The 20215-nt window shown below is 43.5% G+C and overlaps 1 protein-coding gene across 1 annotated transcript in view; it reads right to left on the bottom strand.

The window, feature by feature from the left end:
• wdfy4 (WDFY family member 4) overlaps positions 1–20215 on the bottom strand; it is a 241555-nt gene that overhangs the window by 218041 nt on the left and 3299 nt on the right. The window contains exons 2-6 of the mRNA XM_078530732.1: positions 19821–19941; positions 14789–14898; positions 6686–6838; positions 5060–5249; positions 2767–2956 (exon numbers count right to left, since the gene is read on the bottom strand). Of these exons, the coding sequence (XP_078386858.1) occupies positions 2767–2956; positions 5060–5249; positions 6686–6838; positions 14789–14898; positions 19821–19941 (764 nt within the window). The remainder of the gene's footprint in view (positions 1–2766; positions 2957–5059; positions 5250–6685; positions 6839–14788; positions 14899–19820; positions 19942–20215) is intronic.

Genomic DNA, 20215 nt, shown 5'->3' with positions numbered 1-20215 from the left:
CTAACCGTGTCTAATGCCCTTTAGGGAAGGAAATCTGCCGTCCTTACCTGGTCTGGCCTACGTGTGACTCCAGACCCACATCAATGTGGTTCTCTTAAATGCCCTCTGAACCAGGGGGCATCTAGGGATGGGTAATAAATGCTGGCCTGGCCAGCGGTGCCCACATCCCATGAATGAGTAAAAGAAAAACTGTGTATGAAGTGTAACCCCCCACTCCACCCTCACCTGCCCCACCACTGTCAACACCGCCCCCACAACCTGTTCCAGAGATATAATTCTCCACGTATCACAACTAAAAACCTTACCAAGAAGGAAAAACCAGTAAAACTCGGGAATGACTGGAACTGGTCCATTTTAAGGTACACAGAGACAGTTGGGACACGAACATGGCCGCAGAAGAGAGGCAAGGCATTCGGGTGGAATGACCCCCCTCAACCACCCACTGCCTGGACCTGTTAATGGTCATCTTGGCCAAACAATCGCAACCAGACTCAAACTATAACCTTCTGACAACGTCACAATTCACATCGAAATTGGACGCCTCCCCCCACCCAGCCAGAAGTCCATTGACCTGCGGCTGGACCGGAAGATGCCAGCGGTGGGCAGGTGGGGAAAATCCCACCCATGGTTGCACAATCCTTCTTTCTCCCAAGACTTCAATTTCAATCCAGTTCATCTGGTGGATGAAAATCTCCACCTTCTCGCAAAACTTCCCAATTTTATATGACCACGAGTCTGGGCACCCTCGTCTCTCCACAGCTCGGGGGAGAAAGGTGGGAAGGGCTTCATTGGTTAATGTCACTGATAAAGGCCATAAGGACAGGAAGCGCAGCACGGTGAAATGGTGAGTTGGTTCAATACAGTGAAACAGGCAATCACATGGCAGATGACGTTTGATGCCGAGATGTGGGAAATGATGCACTTTGGAAAGAAAATTGAGATCAATTAAAATTAAATGGTACAGTTTTAAAAGGGGGTTCAGCAACATGGGGACCTGGGAGTTCACTTACAGGAATTTTTGACGTTGGGAGGACAAGTTAAATAAAACTGTTACAAAAGTATCTTTGGCTTTACAGGTAGAGGCAGTGTATGGTAGACCTTTGTAAATCACTGGTCAGAGCTCAGGTAGACTCTGTCCAATTTGGGACATTGCACTTTAGTAAGGATGTCAAGACCTTGCAGAGGGTGCAGAGGGAATTTACCCACAGTGTACCAGGGAAGAGGAATTTCAGCTATGTGCGGAGACGACAGATGGTTCTCCCTAGAGCAGAGTATATGAAGGGAAACTTAATAGAGGTGTTCAAAATTATGAGGGATTTTGATCGAGTAGCAATGGAAAAGCTGCTCCCGCTGGCTGACGGGATGGTTGGTAACCAGAGGATGGAGGTTTAAGATAATTGGCAAAAGTGCCTTGAAAAGGGAAATGGGTGAATAGCTGAAAAGGAGGAGTTTGTCAGACATTGGGGAAAGAAAGGCTCAGGGAGTGGGACTCATTTGGTAGCTCTTTTACCTCGTTGAAACCTACAAAATGCTGAAGGGTGGATGCTGAGAAGTTGTTTTATTGGTCGGGGAATCTAAAACACGGGGACACCGGCTCAGGATAAGGGGCCAATCATTTCGGGCTGAGATGAGGAGAAATTACTTCACTCAAAGGCTTGTGAACCTTTGGAACTCTCTACCCCACAGGGCAGCGACTGCACCATCATTGAATACATTTAAGGCTGGGATAGACGGATTTTTGGTCTCTCCGGGAATTAAGGGATATGGGGGGCGGGCGGGAAAATGGAGTTCAAGCCCAAGGTCAGCCATGAATGGTGCAGCAGGCTTGATGGGCTGTTTGGTCTACTCCTGCTCCTATTTCTTATGTTCACATGTTCTTTCAAAGAATTGGCACAGACATGATGGGCTGAATGGCCCTTTTCTGTGCTGTAGAGTCCTATAATGGCAGATCTTTTTTTGAGACTGGAAATATCATAAAAGCTTAGGGCACAAAAAGAGGCTACTCAGGCTGTCCTGTCCTCTTTTAAAAGCACTTTCCTTTCACCAATTATGTGGGTTACCTAGTGTCTCAAATTTGTATAGCGTTCATTCCTGTGGGTCTTTAACTGTAAAAGACACAATAGAAGTACTACTGCGCATCTATTTGAAATGTCACTCTCAGAAAACTCAAAGAGCTGGGTGAGCAGGATCATAAGGGCACTGCTTGGCATTCCTTCATGTACCGAATCAATGCCCTTACTTTGCCCTTCCCAGTATAATACTAACGGTTCTGGAGCCGACAATTATAACGCTGTTTCAGCTTTCACAGTTCAGCAGCCTCTCTACTTTCGTGTCATGATATTGCCTAGGACTACGCCAGTTTAGAATCTCGAGGGAAGATCTCCCATTTTGCCTCTTTTGGCACCCACCAGGGAAATGGAGGTTCCACATCCCCTTCCATCATCCACATTTCACCATGCTGCCCTCCTCCACCACCCCCACAATTTTCTGCTCATTCCTGCAAATACACAGAAAACCACAGCATGGGGATACTCACTTTCCTGATTTGCCCTCCAAGCCCCGAAGGCTGTAGGACTCCCAACGCTGTAATTCTCAGGGAAAAGACACAGTAGCTGTGATCCAGTCAGTCATTAATAACGTGACTGGACCGTTCCAGTTTTCAGAAACTCAACAAAGGCAAAATTTGCACAACATTCTAAGCAGAGCTTTGATTTTTAAAAGTGCCTCACAGGAGCCTCTTTTTAAAGACCATTTAGATGTACTTGCCCGAGGAGCAGCGCAGTTAGTAGCTGGTACCCATCGCCACTTTCGAAATCAATGAGTAACTCTGGAGAAACGTGATAAGAGTCCTTCACAAAGCACAGCACGTTGACTGTTGCTTGGGCTGCTTCATAGACCGATGACCTGTCCGCCATTGTAGATAAACTCTGAATACACCTCTTTATGCAATTGCTGTCTGTATAAAATATACATCTGCTATTAGTGTCTCAAGCCACATATCAAGCACAGAAATAATACTTCAGCAAAATATATGATCGTTCACTCACTAATTACTCTCCAGAACAAATATTTCCCTCAAGGTTTGATTTGGTTAACAACATATAAAATTCTCTCACTGCTTTATCAGTGGGAAAAATCGGCAAGCAGGTGCCAGGGCTAAAGGGGTATAATATAAACTGTAAGTCTCCAGAAACTGGCTGGTTGATTGACGCCATTCCACTGGTTGGTTGACACCAGTGGCATCTCACCCTTCGCCTCCCTGTTACTTTTAAGAACTTGCTGAGTTTGAACGTTAATTGCCCAGAAAGTTAAGTCTGGCTTGACATAACATAGTAATTATTAATTACTGTCAATCAACCTCTCTGGCCCAAAAAGTGAACAATTTAAGATGATGATTCTCATTTCTACAGGTAGTGTATTGCTAATGGAGATGTTAAAAGTATAAAATATAAACATTTTCCAGCCCCACCCACCAGCTGGATTGTCCAGTCCCGCCGAAAATCAATGGGCTTTTGGCTGGGTTGCTGAATCTCCCATGGCGGGTCCCACCACAATGGGGCTGAAAAATCCTGGCCTAAATATCAATGTTTTTTTTCTTTCTATCACTTTCTTTCTTTCCCTCTCTTTATGTCTCTTTCTGTGCCTGATTTGATATTAAATTCACCCACTCTAATTCATCCTCCTTCTCAGTCACTCCTCCGCTATTTCTCAATCCTGAAATTCCTTTCATTAACAAAATACACTGGAACAAGACTAGGAGCCTTAGCTATAAAATATTCATTAATAAATCCAATAGTGAACTTAGGAGAAATGTCTTTCTGCCAAGGGTAGTTAGAGTGTGGAACTTGCTACCTTGAAGAGTATTTGAGACAAATTGCATAGATGGATCTAAGGGGGAGCTAGATAAATGCGTGAGAAAGAAGGAACAGGAGCTTTTGCTAACAGGGTTAGATGGAGAAGGGTGGGAGGGGGTTCATGAGGAACATAGAGGAGAATTTTCTCCTCGTTGGAGGAACGGAGAGGGAGCAGACACAGGCGGGCGTGCAGCTGATTGGCGTCCGCGATCGGCTGGGCGCCGCCATTTTACATGGGTGGGCCAATTAAGGCCCACCCAGTGTGACACGCACCCGGAAGCGCTGAGCGCTCCCTGTGCGGGCGGGGGTGGGGTGGGGGGTGGAGGAGGCTGAGTCGGGGCCTGCGCGCGAAAGAGTGCAGAAATCTCCCTGAGGCACAGAGCTGCTTCAGGGAGTTTCATTTCATTGTGAAAAAGTGAATAAAAGATTTTTTTAAATTATTCGGACATGTCCCCTCATGTGGCAGTTCATTTGTAAATGAATTTTATTAAAAATTTTTATTAAAGTTTAAAAACCTTCATGAAATCTCATCCCGCCCGTGGATGAGGTTCCATGAAAAATGCGAAGGCCGCCTGGGCTCTTCGCCTGCCCCCCCACCGCCAACCTTAAGGTTGGACAGGCAGCCCTGTTAATTGTTTTAATTGCTATTTAAATGGTCTTAATAGGCCTTTAACAGTTCGGCAGTGCGCCCACCGAACTGAAGATCTGAATGATGTGTGGTGACGTCGGGATGCACGCCCGATGTCACCGCACGCCATTTTACGTGTCGGCAAGCAGGACCCGCCCCCGCACGCCAACCAGAAGATTCAAGCCATAAACACTAGCATGGATGGTTGGGGCTGAATGGCCTGTATATGTGCTATATGTTCGATGTAATTCGAGATGATTCTGGATTGTGAATTTGCTTGATATCAAAGAGTAGGAGATTGGTGTTAATCTGCTGTATAATAAAGTGCAAGGCTTTATCCCATAAAAACCCTAGCAGATAATCAGGAAGAATGATGGAGGCTCAGGTGTCTCTTAATTCATTGAGCCAATCAATCAAACTTCACTGGAACAATTATCTGAAATATTGCAATGCGATTTTTCCGTGTTTAAAAAAAACGAATAACCAAACACTTCAGGAACACAATTTTTTAACTTTTAAAATCATTTCCAGAAAAAATGTTTTGGCAACATACTGGTAAAGAGAAGTGCACACCCACCATGTAAATATCTGATGGTATTTCTAGTTGGTGTTTTTGAAACGGCTTTCAGCACATGACCTATATATTTCCTCCAGCAAAAGCTGCACTGGTCCCACTGGGAGGCCATTGTCAAAATCAGACACCTGAGGTCTTCAGTTTGAACCATTGTCTCTACAGTGGAGGCTTGGCTGCAGAAGTGCAACATGATCTGAAAGAGAGCAAGGCCCCAGGCCCAATGTTCTGTTATGCATTATGGAATCGTCTGAGCTATTATTAGCGTAAAGTTAAGATGCATCTTAATTACAATAGCAAATACTTAGACCCAAATTGTACTGTCAAGAAAGGCGATGCAAGGAATAGAAAGTGCAGTTTGTCATGAAATTAGAAAGTATTAGTAAAGGGTTAGTTTGTCTGCACTTCTACCGAACTTAATTAGTTTGGCCACTCCAGGTAACAGCATCCTTTGTATACCAATGCCAGTCGTGTAGTATTCTCTTGCCCCGCCTATTTTAGCTTGATTTCACATTTAACATTCCGATTTTCTGTGGTTGGGTGTGAATTTTTGAGACTGACAAGGACTGAACAAAACAAATGCCTGCTTCTTATGTACCAGCGTCAATCAATTGACAAGGTTAAGGTAAAAAGCAAGCAACAGGTTTTTGATCAAATATTCAAAAAAGAGATTTTAAGATTTATTCCCACTTGAAATATATGAACGTGAAATTGTAAATTTGTAACGAGGTGTATTTGCTTGAATACCTCGCGCTTACTTGGCTTGTACAGGTGACACAGCTCCTTTCACAAAATTGAAGAGAATGCTGTTCGCTATAATTAACAGCCCAATTTGAGGGAGGTGGTGTAGTGGTAATGCCGCTAGGCCAGTAATCCAGAGGCCCAGGCTAATGGACTGGGAACAGGGGTTCAAATCCCACCACGGCAGTTGGTTGAATTTAAATTCAATTAATAAAATCTGGAATGAAAAGCTCGTCTCAGCAATGGTGACCATGACAACTATCATCGATTGTTGTTAAAAAACCCATCTGGTTCGCTCGTGCCCCTTTTAGGGAAGGAAATCCGCCATCCTTAACTGGTCTAGCCTACGTATGACTCCAGACCCACAGCAATGTGGGTTGACTCTTGACTGAAATGGCCCTAGCAAGCCAGGCAATTAGGGGTGGGCAACAAATGCGACACCCACATCGCATGAAAGAATAAACAAAAAAAAAAGAAAATCGCAATCTAAGAAATCACAGAGTGAGTTTTCACCTTCACCAGGTGGGAAGCAATCATTTCCATTGGCAGCTTACAAATCTACTCCTTTAAGACTATATAACATGAAAAAGCAAAAAAAAGAATTAGGACTAAAATGAGCATTTTCAATCAAACCAAAAAAAAACTCAACCAGCAGCTGAAAGACAAGTTTCAAGAGGAGAACATTAAACACATGAAATTTTTAATCCCTCTTTGCACTAGGTATATTGTGCGTTTATATTTCAACGTCCAAAGCTACAGGGACAGGTGATTGAAAGAAAAGCATGCACATATCTTTCTGAGCATCTTTCGTCAATTCATTCGCTGCGTAAACTACATGAAGTGTTTCAGTTGGTGATTCTTCTAAGGCGTCGAGCGCAAGTTGCAACTTACGTGGGTTATGGTTTCCTGAAAAAGTGTCCCCTCGTCTTGTGTCTGCGATTCCGTTACTCCAGCCCCTCTTTTGGACGAGAAAGCAAAGAAAAGGTGCAGACATTTTAAAAGAATTAAGGGCAGTCCTGTTTTGGCAATGCACCCCAGTGTCTCCTGAAAGTTGAAGAGGCAGAAAATTTGGATTATTTACGTTACTGGGCAAAGAGTGTTTCATTTTATGTTATCCTTCATCATTGAGTATATACTGGAATCAGACTATTCTGGCTGATTAAATATTCATTATATATAAAGCTCCAAATTGAATCTCATTTGCAGTGGGACACTGTTTAGGATCTACAGGGGGTTCAATGAACACATTCATTTCACAGAAAGTAATTAGCTGAGCGCAACTGCAAAAACATACTTTACTAAAAACATACGGGGCTTTGAGGTATTCCCCGTCATAGGGTAGAGAGACTGAGTCGGTGATCAGATATTTTTACTCCTCAAAGGGAGGGCCAGTCAGAAAATGCTGCACCATTTAGCTCTGACTTAGATTAAAATTTTAAAAATTAAAATTGATTTTGGTTTTGAAATAGCATTTATAAAACCCAAATAGTGATTCGACCAAAAGAATCCAATACTAATTCAGATTAGTTTTCTGTATCCAGTACCGTACTGGAAAGAAACATCAGCAAACACAAAATTTAGCCTTGCATTCGAGCCTCAGTACTGCACTACTTGAGAGGGTGCTGCACAGTCAGAGGTGCCATCTTTTGGCTGAGACATAAACAATCCCATGTTTATCCTGGGATCCCATGGCACAATTTCGTAGAAGAGCAGGGGTGTTGCCTCAGATGTCTTGGCCACTATTTATCCCTCAAAAAAGATTATCTGGTCACATGCTGTTTGTGGGAGCTTGCTGTCCATAAATTGACTGCATTATAAAAGTACTTCGTTGATGTGAAGTGCTTTGAGAGATCATATAAACACAAGGTATTCTTTTCATTAATAGTGCACGTTTCCAGCTATTCATCACAAAATGTCACTGTGCCAAAATAAAGGCCACACCAATGTTTTGTGCATATGGGGCTGGTAGGGACCTGCTGCAATACATCAGTAACTATCATTAATTAGATGATACTTAAGGTTGCAAATGCTAAAGGTGAGGCCATTAGGCCCATCTTTCAAAAAAAGCTCAGATCTACTAGAAGGAAAAAAAACAGTTCGGACCAGTGTTCTTATTTCCCAGTTTTTACTGCTTTTCATACTGGGCTCTCTATCAACAGATGTATTCCCAGGTGAGCATTAAATGATGTTATCTACTCTTTGTGTGAAGACAACATGTTTTCCAATTTAAGCCTTGAATTGGTATTTTACCAGAGTTACTTATGGCTCCTTCTTCTGCAATCATAATTTGACTTGAAATAGTGGGTAAGATTTTCTACCTTGTTATCTTGCACACGTCAATATGATTCATGTTTTATATTATATATATTTGCCTTATTTCAACAGCAAAAGTATTGTGATGGTTATGTTACTGCATTCGATACCAGTAAAAACCAGAAAGTACAAGTTCAAATCCTACCATTGCAGTTTGAGAAATTGAATTCAGTTATTAACAAACAGGTGGTATTAATAACAACTTTAAAAAAGTAGATTACATGTAATTGCCCTCTGAAGTTTGTATTGTAGTGGCTCAAGAAGACAACATGAGATGGGTATAAATGCCAGCCTTGCCAGTGATACCCACCTTCCAAGAATGATTAATAAACAAAAGGAGGGAGAGTTCTAGTTTTGCCAACAATTCTTCTGACAATGTTCTTTTTAAAGTAATTGCCAACGCATTTCAACTGTTCCATATATTGAAAACACGGTACAGGGCTTGTAAAAGCATGATAAAAACATGTGTCCAATATATCGCAACTCAGTAATACACTTCCTTCATACAATGCCTCCACAGTTGAAAGCTATAAATCTTAATTGAGGCCTGGTTCAAGTTGAAAGCTCACATACAATCAGGAGGAGATATTTCTCAATTAGTTGCTTCATGCGGAATTCTACCCTCGTTAAACTTGACAGCCCAGGGGTCTCAGATACTATCACTGGAGTCTAACAAATGAGTGCTGAGCACCTCCTACTGGCTAGCAAAGGGTTTACACCGTCAGCATATTTTACATTAAAAAACTAAAACAGTTGCTACAATTTTTGGCAGTCCCTTAAAGTTACTCGTGCCAGGTCTGAAGCCAGAAATGCCACTTTGAGGGTGAATACGATCACCAGGACAGCTGAGTTTTTCTGTTTTAATTTCAGAGAATAGCATTACTGTCTATTCAGCTTCTTGATCCTGCCATCATTTTTCGATGGTGTTGCATGTGACATGATTTTCTTAATTCTTAAACAGGTGTCACGTGAAACGTTCTCAGCCTCAATGGACTGAAAGCTTTGATTGGCATGTGTCACAGTGCACAGAGCTTTAATTTGGTTCACACGGTTGGAATATGTTACTCAATAAGATAAACAGTTAACAAGATAAACAATTAACAATATGTGCAGGGTATGTTATCCTGCATTATGGAGTTACCTTTCTTGTTATGTAATGAAGATGTGTTCTGGGTTAAATATTATCAAACACTGTTACAACCTTGTACTTACATCACACCCACACAGCACTCACCCTCCAGCAATTAAGTTATGATAGACTTGCATTCATATAGCAACTTTACACATCCCAGTGAACTCTATGCTCAATGAATTACTTTTGAAGCATATCCAATGTTACTTTGTAGGTAAACAGGTGATTGAATTTGCACACAGGTTACTCCCATAATCAGCAATGAGGAGAGTGACAAGCTAATCTAAATTTGAAACTGTTAATCGAGGGTTAAACATTGGCCAGGGACACTGGTGGAATTCCCTGCTCTCCTACAAGTAATGGCACAAGGTCTTTATGTCTATCTGAATAGACAGATGGGTTTCAGTTTATTGCCTTTTCTGAAAAAGGCAGCATCTCCAACAATACAGCACTCTTGCATTATTGCACTGAAGCTACAGCTTTGATTACATGTTCATGTCCTAAGTGGGGCTTGAACCTATAACCTGCTGACTCAAAGGCAAGAATGCCACCAGCTAACATATTAATAAAACACAAGTAGGCAAAATCGAAAGACTCTTTGTAAACATGAACATCTCCATCATTTTAACTCGAAATACTTATTTTATATTTTTCCAATGAAATGAGCTATTTGCACTTTCGCAGCCACCTTTCACAGGTGTTTTACAGCCAATTAAGTTTTTCTGAAGTGCAGTCACTGTTGTAATGTTGGATACGCAGCAGCCAATTTGTCCACCACAAGATCCCACAAGCAATAATGTCATAATGTTCTTAGTGATGTTGGTTGAGAATAAATATTGTCCAGGACTCTCAGGGGACTGTCCTGTTCTTCTTCAAAATAATGCTTCACCCAAAGGGCCTGGGTTTGATATCTCATCTGAAAGATGACATCTCTTAAGCGTGCAGCACTCCCTCAATGCTGCACTGAAGTGTCGGCCAGGATTCTGTGCTGAAATCTCTGGATTGGGACCTGAACCTGCAACCTTGTAACTCAGGGGTAAGAGTGCTATCAACTGAGCCACAGTTGACACCTTGGCCTGGATTTTCAGGGAGTCATAGAGACTCCACACCTTGGCCAAAATGTCACCGGGATTCTGGATCCACAAGTCTCGCCCTCATTTCTGACACATCCTATTTTTGCTATTAGAGGAAAGGGGCGGAAGCTGGATGAGATTCACACGTGAGGGAAACCCAAACCTATCAGGGCTCAGTTCAAACTGACCCTATTTTAGCCGGAGCAAGGTCAATTTCCCACAGAGTGCAACTTTAGACTTTTAAGAGTAGACATGATTGTGCATAAAAGGTGGATAAGGTCTATGGAACCATAAGGTTATCTAAATCCCCTATTACTTCAATTTTGAAAAAAAAAACAGCCTGCTGTGTCCATGAGTTGAAAAAAATCAGTACTTGTAATTTCAATAGCTGTCAGTTGACATAAGCCTGAGGGCTATCATTATAAGACCATAAGACATAGGAGCAGAAATTAGGCCATTCGGCCCATCGAGTCTGCTCCGCAATTCAATCATGGCTGATAAGTTTCTCAACCCCATTCTCCCGCCTTCTCCCCGTAACCTTTGATCCCCTTACCAATCAAGAACCTATCTATCTCGGTCTTAAATACACTCAATGACCTGGCCTCCACAGCCTTCTGTGGCAATGAATTCCATAGATTCACCACTCTCTGGCTAAAGAAGTTTCTCCTCATCTCTGTTCTAAAAGGTCTTCCCTTTACTCTGAGGCTGTGCCCTCGGGTTCTAGTCTCTCCTACTAATGGAAACATCTTCCCCACGTCCACTCTATCCAGGCCTTTCAGTATTCTGTAAGTTTCAATCAGATCCCCCCCTCATCCTTCTAAATTCCATCGAGTATAGACCCAGAGTCCTCAAACTTTCCTCATATGTTAAGCCTTTCATTCCTGGGATCGTTCTCGTGAACCTCCTCTGGACCCTCTCCAGGGCCAGAACATCCTTCCTGAGATACGGGGCCCAAAATTGCTCACAATATTCGAAATGTGGTCTGACGAGAGCCTTATAAAGCCTCAGCAGCACATCCCTGCTTTTATATTCTAGTCGTTTCGAAATAAATGCCAACATTGCATTTGCCTTCCTAACTACCGACTCAACCTGCAAGTTAACCTTAAGAGAATCCTGGACTAGGACTCCCAAGTCCCTTTGCACTCCAGATTTCTGAATTCTCTCCCCATTTAGAAAATACTCTATGCCTTTATTCTTCCTACCAAAGTGCATGACCTCACATTTCCCCACGTTGTATTCCATCTGCCACTTCTTTGCCCATTCTCCTAACCTGTCCAAATCCTTCTGCAGCCTCCCCGTCTCCTCAATACTACCTGTCCCTCCACCTATCTTTGTATCATCTGCAAACTTAGCCAGGATGCCCTCAGTTCCTTCATCTGGATCATTAATGTATAAAGTGAAAAGTTGTGGTCCCAACACTGACCCTTGCGGAACTCCACTAGTCACCGGCCGCCATCCTGAGAAGGACCCCCTTATCCCCACTCTGTGCCGCCTGTCAGACAGCCAATCTTCTATCCATGCTAGTACCTTGCCTCTAACACCATGGGCTCTTATCTTACTGAGCAGCCTCCTGTGTGGCACCTTGTCAAAGGCCTTCTGGAAGTCCAAGTAGATAACATCCATTGGCTCTCCTTTGTCTAACCTACTCGTTACCTCCTCAAAGAATTCTAACAGATTTGTCAGGCATGACCTCCCCTTGATGAAACCATGCTGACTTTGCCCTATTTTACCATGCACTTCCAAGTATTCTGAAATCTCATCCTTAATAATGGACTCTAAAATCTCACCAACGACCGAAGTCAGGCTAATCGGCCTGTAATTTCCCGTCTTTTGCCTCACTCCCTTCTTAAACAGGGGGGTTACATTAGTGATTTTCCAGTCCTCTGGGACCCTCCCTGACTCCAGTGATTCCTGAAAGATCACCACTAACGCCTCCACTATCTCTTCAGCTATCTCCTTCAGAACTCTGGGGTGTAATCCATCTGGTCCAGGTGATTTATCCACCTTCAGACCTTTCAGTTTTCCTAGCACCTTCTCCTTGGTAATGACCACCACACTCACCTCTGCCCCCCGACTCTCTTGAACTTTGGGGATGTCACTCGTGTCTTCCACTTGAAGACTGACGCAAAGTACCTATTCAGTACCTCCGCCATTTCTTTGTTCCCCACTACTACTTCTCCAGCGTCATTTTCCAGTGGCCCAATGTCCACTTTTGCCTCTCTCTTACCCTTTATATATCTAAAAAAAACTCTTGCAATCTTCCTTTATATTACTGGCTAGTTTACCCTCATATTTAATCTTCTCCCTCCTTATTTCTTTTTTAGTTGTCCTCTGTTGGTCTTTGTAGGCTTCCCAATCCCCTGGTTTCCCACTGCTCTTCGCCGCATTGTATGCTTTCTCTTTAGCTTTTATGCTGTCCCTGACTTCCCTTGTCAGCCATGGTTGCCTCGTCCTCCCTTTAGTATGCTTCTTCTTCCTAGGGATGAATTTTTGCTGTGTCTCCCAAATTACTCCCAGAAACTCCTGCCATTGCTGTTCCACTGTCTTTCCTGCTAGGCTCATCTCCCAGTCAATTCTGGCCAGCTCCTCCCTCATGCCTCTGTAGTTGCCTTTATTCAACTGTAATACCGTTACATCTGATTCCAGCTTTTTCCTCTCAAATTGCAGGGTAAATTCTATCATATTATGGTCACTTCCTCCTAAGGTTTCCTTCACCTTAAGCTCCCTTATCAAATCTGCCCCATTACACATCACTAAATCTAGAATTGCCTGTTCCCTAGTGGGCTCCACCACAAGCTGCTCCAAAAAGCCATCTCGTAGACATTCCACAAATTCCTTTTCTTGAGATCCACTACCAACCTGATTTTCCCAGTCTACCTGCATATTGAAATCCCCCATGATCACTGTAACCTTGCCTTTCTTACACACCTTTTCTATCTCCTGGTGTATCTTGTGCCCCACATCCTGACTACTGTTCGGAGGCCTGTACATAACTCCCATTATGGTTTTTTTACCTTTGCGGTTCCTCAACTCTACCCACACAGATTCTACATCATCTGACCCTACATCATTTCTTGCTATCGATTTGATTTCATTTCTTACTAACAAAGCAACCCCACCCCCTCTGCCAACCTGCCTATCTTTTCGATAGGATGTATATCCTTGAATATTTAGCTCCCAGTCCTGATCCCCTTGCAGCCATGTCTCCGTAATGCCCACCACATCATACCTGCCAATTTCAATCTGCGCCACAAGCTCATTTACCTTATTTCATATACTGCGTGCATTCAGATGCAACACCTTCAGTCCTGTATTTCCCGTCCCCTTTCTCATTGTCGTCCCCTTATCTGATTATTACTGCTTGACTGCTTCCATAGCCTATTGTTATCAGATCTGTTAGTTCACAGTTTGATTGACAACTCCAAGTGGTCATAAAGAGATTAGTTGCCTTGATGTGAGGCTATAAATACAAATATTTGTTTTTGCAAAGGATTAAGCACTTGAAAGGATTTAAATGTATTGAATGGACTTTTATCAATGAGAGTATTTTTTAGGAAAAATAATGATATTTGTAATAAATACTTAAATCATTATTTTATTTAATCTCAGCAGGTCTCCTGAGGTCTACCCATGATGGATATTAGATGAATTGGCATGGAGGGTGCAAGGACAAAGGGGAAATGGGTAGGCACTAAATTGGCAAAGGGACTATAAAGGGCCATGGGGATGAGTGGGGAGGCCATGGGTTGCATAAGTTGGCACTTAGTTGGCATGTGGGCTATAAGAGGCCATTGAGGGTGGGTAGGGTGGCATAGGTTGGTATGGAGGGTGGGGGATGGGTAGAGAGGCATAGGTTTGCAAGAAGCTGAGTGTGGGTGGGGGAATGTTAGCTTGGATGGGGCATGGGGAGTGGGTTGGGGGATGACGGTGTGTGAGGGGTGAGGTCTAGAGGGCCTATCTGCTTTTATCACAACTGGAGCAAAGTCCCAGGGCACCCAGGCGGGCCTTTTAAACAGGCCTCCTCGGCACTCGTCAGCTCTTGTGCTGCCTCCAACCTGTCACCGGGGCAGCGTACCTGACTCCAGCATGCACCTGCCCTCCTCCACTTGGAACAAATATCCGCTTGGCGGGGCCTTTTTCTCCAGAGTCAAGTGCCCCAGGAATTTTCCCAACCTCGGGAGTGAAACTCCAGGCCCTTGAAACCTAACGTTGTCAGTGCAAACACTGAGTTCTCTCCCAAAAGATGCAAAAGGTGCTCTATAGCTCACCACTAATCGACGTAGTATTATAACACCAAATAAACTGGATCACTGTGCGAACCTGAAAGGCAAACAATAGTCCTACCTGTTATGGAATTTCACAGAAGCACACCAGCATGAATCACCATCATATGGATTATTTCTATCACATAATTTCCTCATGTGTTAACTACTGATTGACACCTAAATAAGTACACAAGTTTACTTTTTTACTTACTGAGTCAGCTGCTGCTAATAGCTGAATTGTTCTTAATAACCGCCACCCCTCACTGCTTCCCGTATCTTGGTTCCATTGGAGGAAGTCCTCAACAATGGATCGTGCTTCATCTGTCACAAGAGTATCAGAAAATTAGCTCCATTTTTAATTATTAAACCACATATCGCTTGAATGACCATCTTGTAAATGTGGTGCCCTTCTCAAAAACAATGCACTCTCACCTTATAATATGGGAATAGGAGGCTTTATGAATTTCTCTATTTAAGAAAGGGATCGTAAAAAGTTCCCAAATGCTGATTAAGTCAACATTGATATGACGCTAGTTTTTAAACCAACCTACACTGTTTCAGGTTTTAAGACAGATGGACTGTCACCTGATCATTTTTTCAGGAGCCCAGATAAAGGGCTCACCAGGATCCATGTTATTAACCTACAATACAATGGCCGCTTGTTTCTCTTTGGACATTGATAAGCAGCCAAGGGAAGCTGTCAGTCATTAATTTGTGGTGATTCCTAGACCTTGACAGGCTGGTATAAATGCTATCAGCTGTAATTCTAGCTCCTGTTACCCTGCTGTCTGCTAACAGGCTTCAATTTAAGGGTGCTGAGGTAAGTCAACTCAATTGGGGTACAGTGTTGTGTCTAATTCTGGGCACCGCACTCTAGGATGGATGTGAAGGCTGTGGAGAGGGCGCAGGAAAGATTGCCTGAATGCTTTCAGAGGTGAAGAGCCTCGATTACATGGACGGCTGGAGTTGTTCTCCTTACGGCAGAGAAGATTGAGAGGGGATTTGATAGGCGCGTTCAAAATCATGAGGGATCTGGACGGAACAGGTAGAGAGAAACTGTTCCCATTGGCGGAAAGCTCGGAAACCAGAGGACACAAATTTAAAGAGGTTGACAAAAGAAGCAAAGATGCCATGGGGGAAAAAGCATTTTTTAATTACACAGCAAGTGCTTACACTATGTAATGTGGTGTCTGAGAGGCTGCGATGGAGGCAGATTCAATTGTGTCTTCCAAAAGGGAACTGGATAAGCATCTGAAGAGAAAATAATTGCACGGATATGGCGAAAGGCAGGGGAGTGGGATTAGCTAAATTGTTCTTGCAGAGGGCCAGCGCAGGCTTGATGGGGTGAATGGCCTCATTCTGCGCTGTAAGATTCGATGAGTACCGGCTTTCCAAGAGGAAATCAAAAATGGCACAGAAAGCAAACTCATTCACGGTTGTCCCATGTCCTAGGGCTTTGGACTAATTGGCTTCATTATTCAGTCCCTTCCCCACAGAAAGCACATACCATTCCTTTGGTACGAAATACCACAATAACAGGTTGCAATCAATGAAAACGGGAAGGTATATAGAACTTGGAGGCTCTGGTGCCAACAGAATCACAGATTTCCATAGATGAATACGCAGCCTAACCCTTGCTTGACAAGTGATTAGTGCCGTGGGTGGAGGTTTAAACTAATTTGGCAGGGGGCTGGGATATGGAGTGGAGGTATAGTAGGGGGTGATGTACAGACAAGTATAGAAGAAAAACCAAGTCAGTCTGGAAGACAGAGCATATATAGTCAAGTTAAGGCATAAAGGCAAGGCTGTATGGCATTTATTTTAATGCCACGATTCTTGAAAGTAAGGCAGATGAGTTGATGGTGTTGATTAACACATGGGGATATGATATCATTGCTATCATGGAGTCGTGGTTGAGGGAGGGGCAGGACTGGCAGCTCAATATTCCGTGGTATAGAATCCACAGACGAGACGGGGAGGTTGAGTGGGGTCAGTGTTAAAGAGGAGGTGGTGTCGCAATATTGATCAAGGAGTCAATTGCTGCAATAAGGAGGGATGATACCTTAGAAGGTTTCTGAAATTGAGGTCATATGGGTAGAACTTAAAAACAAAAAGGGGGCAATCACCTTGCTGGCAGTGTACTATAGACCCTCAAACAGTCAGGGGGAAATAGAGGGGCAGGTATGCAGGCAAATCTCAGAGAAGTGTAAAAATAATAGGGTAATAATAGTAAGGGATTTCAACTTCCCCAATATTAACTAGGATAGACAAAAAGTGTGAAAGGCTTAGAGGGGGCGGAATTCTTAAATGTATCCAGGAAAGCTTTTTAAGTCAGCACGTTGAACATCCTACAAGAGAAGGGGTGGTGCTGGACCTAATTTTAGGGAATGAATCCAGGTAAGTGCTATAAGTGTCAGTGGGGGAGCATTTCGGTGAAAGTGACCATAGCTCAGTAAGATTTAAGATAGTTATGGAAAAGGACAAAGATGGACTGGAAATAAAGGTTCTGAATTGGGGGAAGGTCGATTTTAATATGACAAGACAGGACCTGGCCAAAGTGGAAAGGGAGCAGCTACTTGTAGGAAAATCTACATCAGAGCAGTGGGAGTCATTCAAAAAAGAAATAGTGAGATTGCAGGGCCAACACATTCCTGTGAAGGTGAAGGGTGGGACCAACAAGTCTAGAGAACCCTGGATGATGAGGAATGTACAGGATTAGATAAGGTAAAAAAAGGAAGCTTATGGTAGATACCAGGGGCTCAAAACAACGGAAGCCCTAGAGGAGTATAGAAAGTGCAGGGGGTCACTCAAAAAAGAAATTAGGAGGGCAAAAAGCAGGCATGTAAAAACACTGGCAGGTAAAATAAAGGAAAATCCAAAGGCGTTTTACAAGTATATTAGAGGGAATGAGATAACCAGGGAAAGAGTAGGGCCCATTAGGGACCAAAGTGGCAATCTGTGTGAGGAGTCAGAAGACATAGGTGAGGTTTTAAATGAGAATTTTGCATCTGTATTCACTATAGAGAAGGACGATATAAGTATAGTAATCAGGGAGGGGGACTGTGATATACTTGAATGAATTAGCATTGAGGAGGAGGAGGTATTCATGGTTTTAGCGGGCTTAAAAGCTGATAAATCCCCAGGCCCAATGAGATGTATCCCAGGCTGCTGTGGGAGGCAAGGGAGAAGATTTCAGGGGCCCTGACATTAATTTTCAAATCCTCTCTGGCCACAGGAGAGGTGCCAGAGGACTGGAGGGCAGCTAATGTGGTACCATTAGACAAGAAGGGTGGTAGGGATAAACCAGGGAACTATAGGCCAGTGAATCTAACAACAATGGCAGGGAAACTTTGGAAAAAATTCTGAGGGACAGAATTAATCTCCACTTGGAGAGGCAAGTGTTAATCAAGAATAGTCAGCATGGCTTTGTCAGGGGGAGATCATGTTTGATTTGATTGAATTTTTGAGGAGGTGACTAGTTGTGTAGATGAGGGGAGTGCAGTTGATGTAGTCTACATGGACTTCAGTTAGGCTTTTGACAAGGTCTCACATGGGAGACTGGTCAAGAAGGGAAGAGACCATGGGATCCAAGGCAATTTGACAAATTGGATCCAAAATTGGCTTAGTGGCAGGAGGCAGAGGGTGATGGTCGAAGTTTGTTTTTGTGACTGGAAGCCTGTGTTCAGTGGTGCACCACAAGGTTCGGTGTGGGTCCCTTGCTGTTTGTAGTATACATTAATGATCTAGACATGAATGTAAGAGGTATGATCAGTAAGTTCGCAGATGACATGAAAATTGTTGGTGTGATAAATAGCAAGGAGGAAAGCCTTAGATTACAGGATGATATAGACGGGTTGGTCAGATGGGCAGAACACTGGCAAATGGAATTTAATCCTGAAAAGTGTGATGAGGTGATGCATTTTGGGAGGACTAACAAGGCAAGGGAATACACAATGAATGGTAGGACCCTAGGAAGTACTGAGGGAGCTTGGTGTGCATGTCCATAGATCCTTGAAGGTAGTGGGACAGGTAGATAAGGTGGTTAAGAAGGCATATGGGATACTTGCCTTTATTATTTGAGGTACAATAGCAAGGAGGTTATGATGGAGCTGTATAAAGCGTTAGTTAGGCCACATCTGGAGTATTGTGTACATTTCTGGTCGCCACCCTATAGGAAAGATGTGATTGCACAGGAGAGGGTGCAGAGGAGATTCACCAGGATGTTGCCTAGGCTGGACGTGCAGGCTTAAAAAGCTTTCCTGGATACATTTGAGAATTCAGCTATGAAGAGAGATTGGATAGTCTGGGGTTGTTTTCCTTACAGCAGAGAAGGCTGAGGGGGGACCTGATTGAAGTGTACAAAATTATGAGGAGCATAGATAGGGTAGATAGGAAGAAACCTTTTCCCTTAGTGGAAGGGTAAATAACCAGGGGGCATAGATTTAAGGTAAGGGGCAGGGAGTTTAGAGGGGATTGGAGGAAAGATTTTTTCACCCAGAGGGTGGGAGGGTATCTGGAACCCACTGCCTGAAAGGTTGGTAGAGGCGGAAACCCTCACAACATTTAAGAAGTGTTCGGATGAACACTTGAAACGCCATAGCACACAGGGCTACGGGCCAAGTGCTGGAAAATGGGATTAGAGTAGAGGGGCTTGATGACCAGTGCAGACACGATGGGCCAAAGGGCCTTTTAAAATGGTGGAGCTGTTTGCGAGAGAGTTCCACATTCAGGACAAGCAGTGTGTGAGTCAACTGTTCATATGCTTTTTAGATTGAATTGTAGCAATTGAGCAGCAACTGCAGTGACTTGTGCACCCTCCAGTAAAGATGGAGATGCAGCTTAAGAACCAACAAAGTTCAATGCAGCCCTGATGATGACCACAACAATAACAAAACGTGTATGAAGATTGCATCTTCAATAGAGTAACCCCTCCTAGGCACTTCACTATCGTGAGCCAGGTAAGGAGGGATTAGGGCAGGTGACCAAAAGCTTGGTCAAAGAGGGAAGTTTAAGGAGTGTCTTAAGGGCGGAGAGAGAGGCAGAGAGGTTTAGGGAGGGAATTTAGGGCTGAGGTGACTGAAGGCATGGCAGCCACCCGTGGGGTGAAAGAAAATGGTTCATCCATAATTGGAACTTCAGTCCGTGGGATCAAGCATGTTACTCCTGCCAAAACATGCACGTAGATAATCTGAGAATCAGTAGAGCCTAAACATTTGCAAACTAGTTCATTAAATCATAGTTACCTCCTTCTTTCCCAGTGAGTTTCTGTTTGAGTGTCTGCACCATTACTTTGGAGGCTTCAACCGAAAATGGCAAGATGCATGGGGGCATCGTCATCCAATTACTTGAGTCATGGTCAAAGGCCTGCAATGATGGATAATAATAATAATAGAAGCATTACAGAACACCTTCCGCTACTGGGTTCAACGCACTGCAGTTCGAATGGGTGATGAATCTAAGTTTACAGCTGTGATCCTAAACCTCAAAGTTTGAGACAGTCACGTTAGAAGGTACTCAGCAGGTCGGGCAGCATGAGTGGGTATTTCAGGCCTGACAAAAGGTCATTGACCTGGAACATTGGGCGGGATTTTCCGGTACTGTCGAAAGTCAGTAGGCTTTTGGCTGCCTCTCCAAATTT

The sequence above is a fragment of the Cetorhinus maximus genome, chromosome 27 (genome assembly GCF_964194155.1).
Source record: "Cetorhinus maximus chromosome 27, sCetMax3.hap1.1, whole genome shotgun sequence".
In the NCBI taxonomy this organism is placed as follows: domain Eukaryota; kingdom Metazoa; phylum Chordata; class Chondrichthyes; order Lamniformes; family Cetorhinidae; genus Cetorhinus; species Cetorhinus maximus.
Note: the sequence above shows the minus strand (reverse complement) of the source record. Positions and strands in the feature narration are given on the sequence as shown.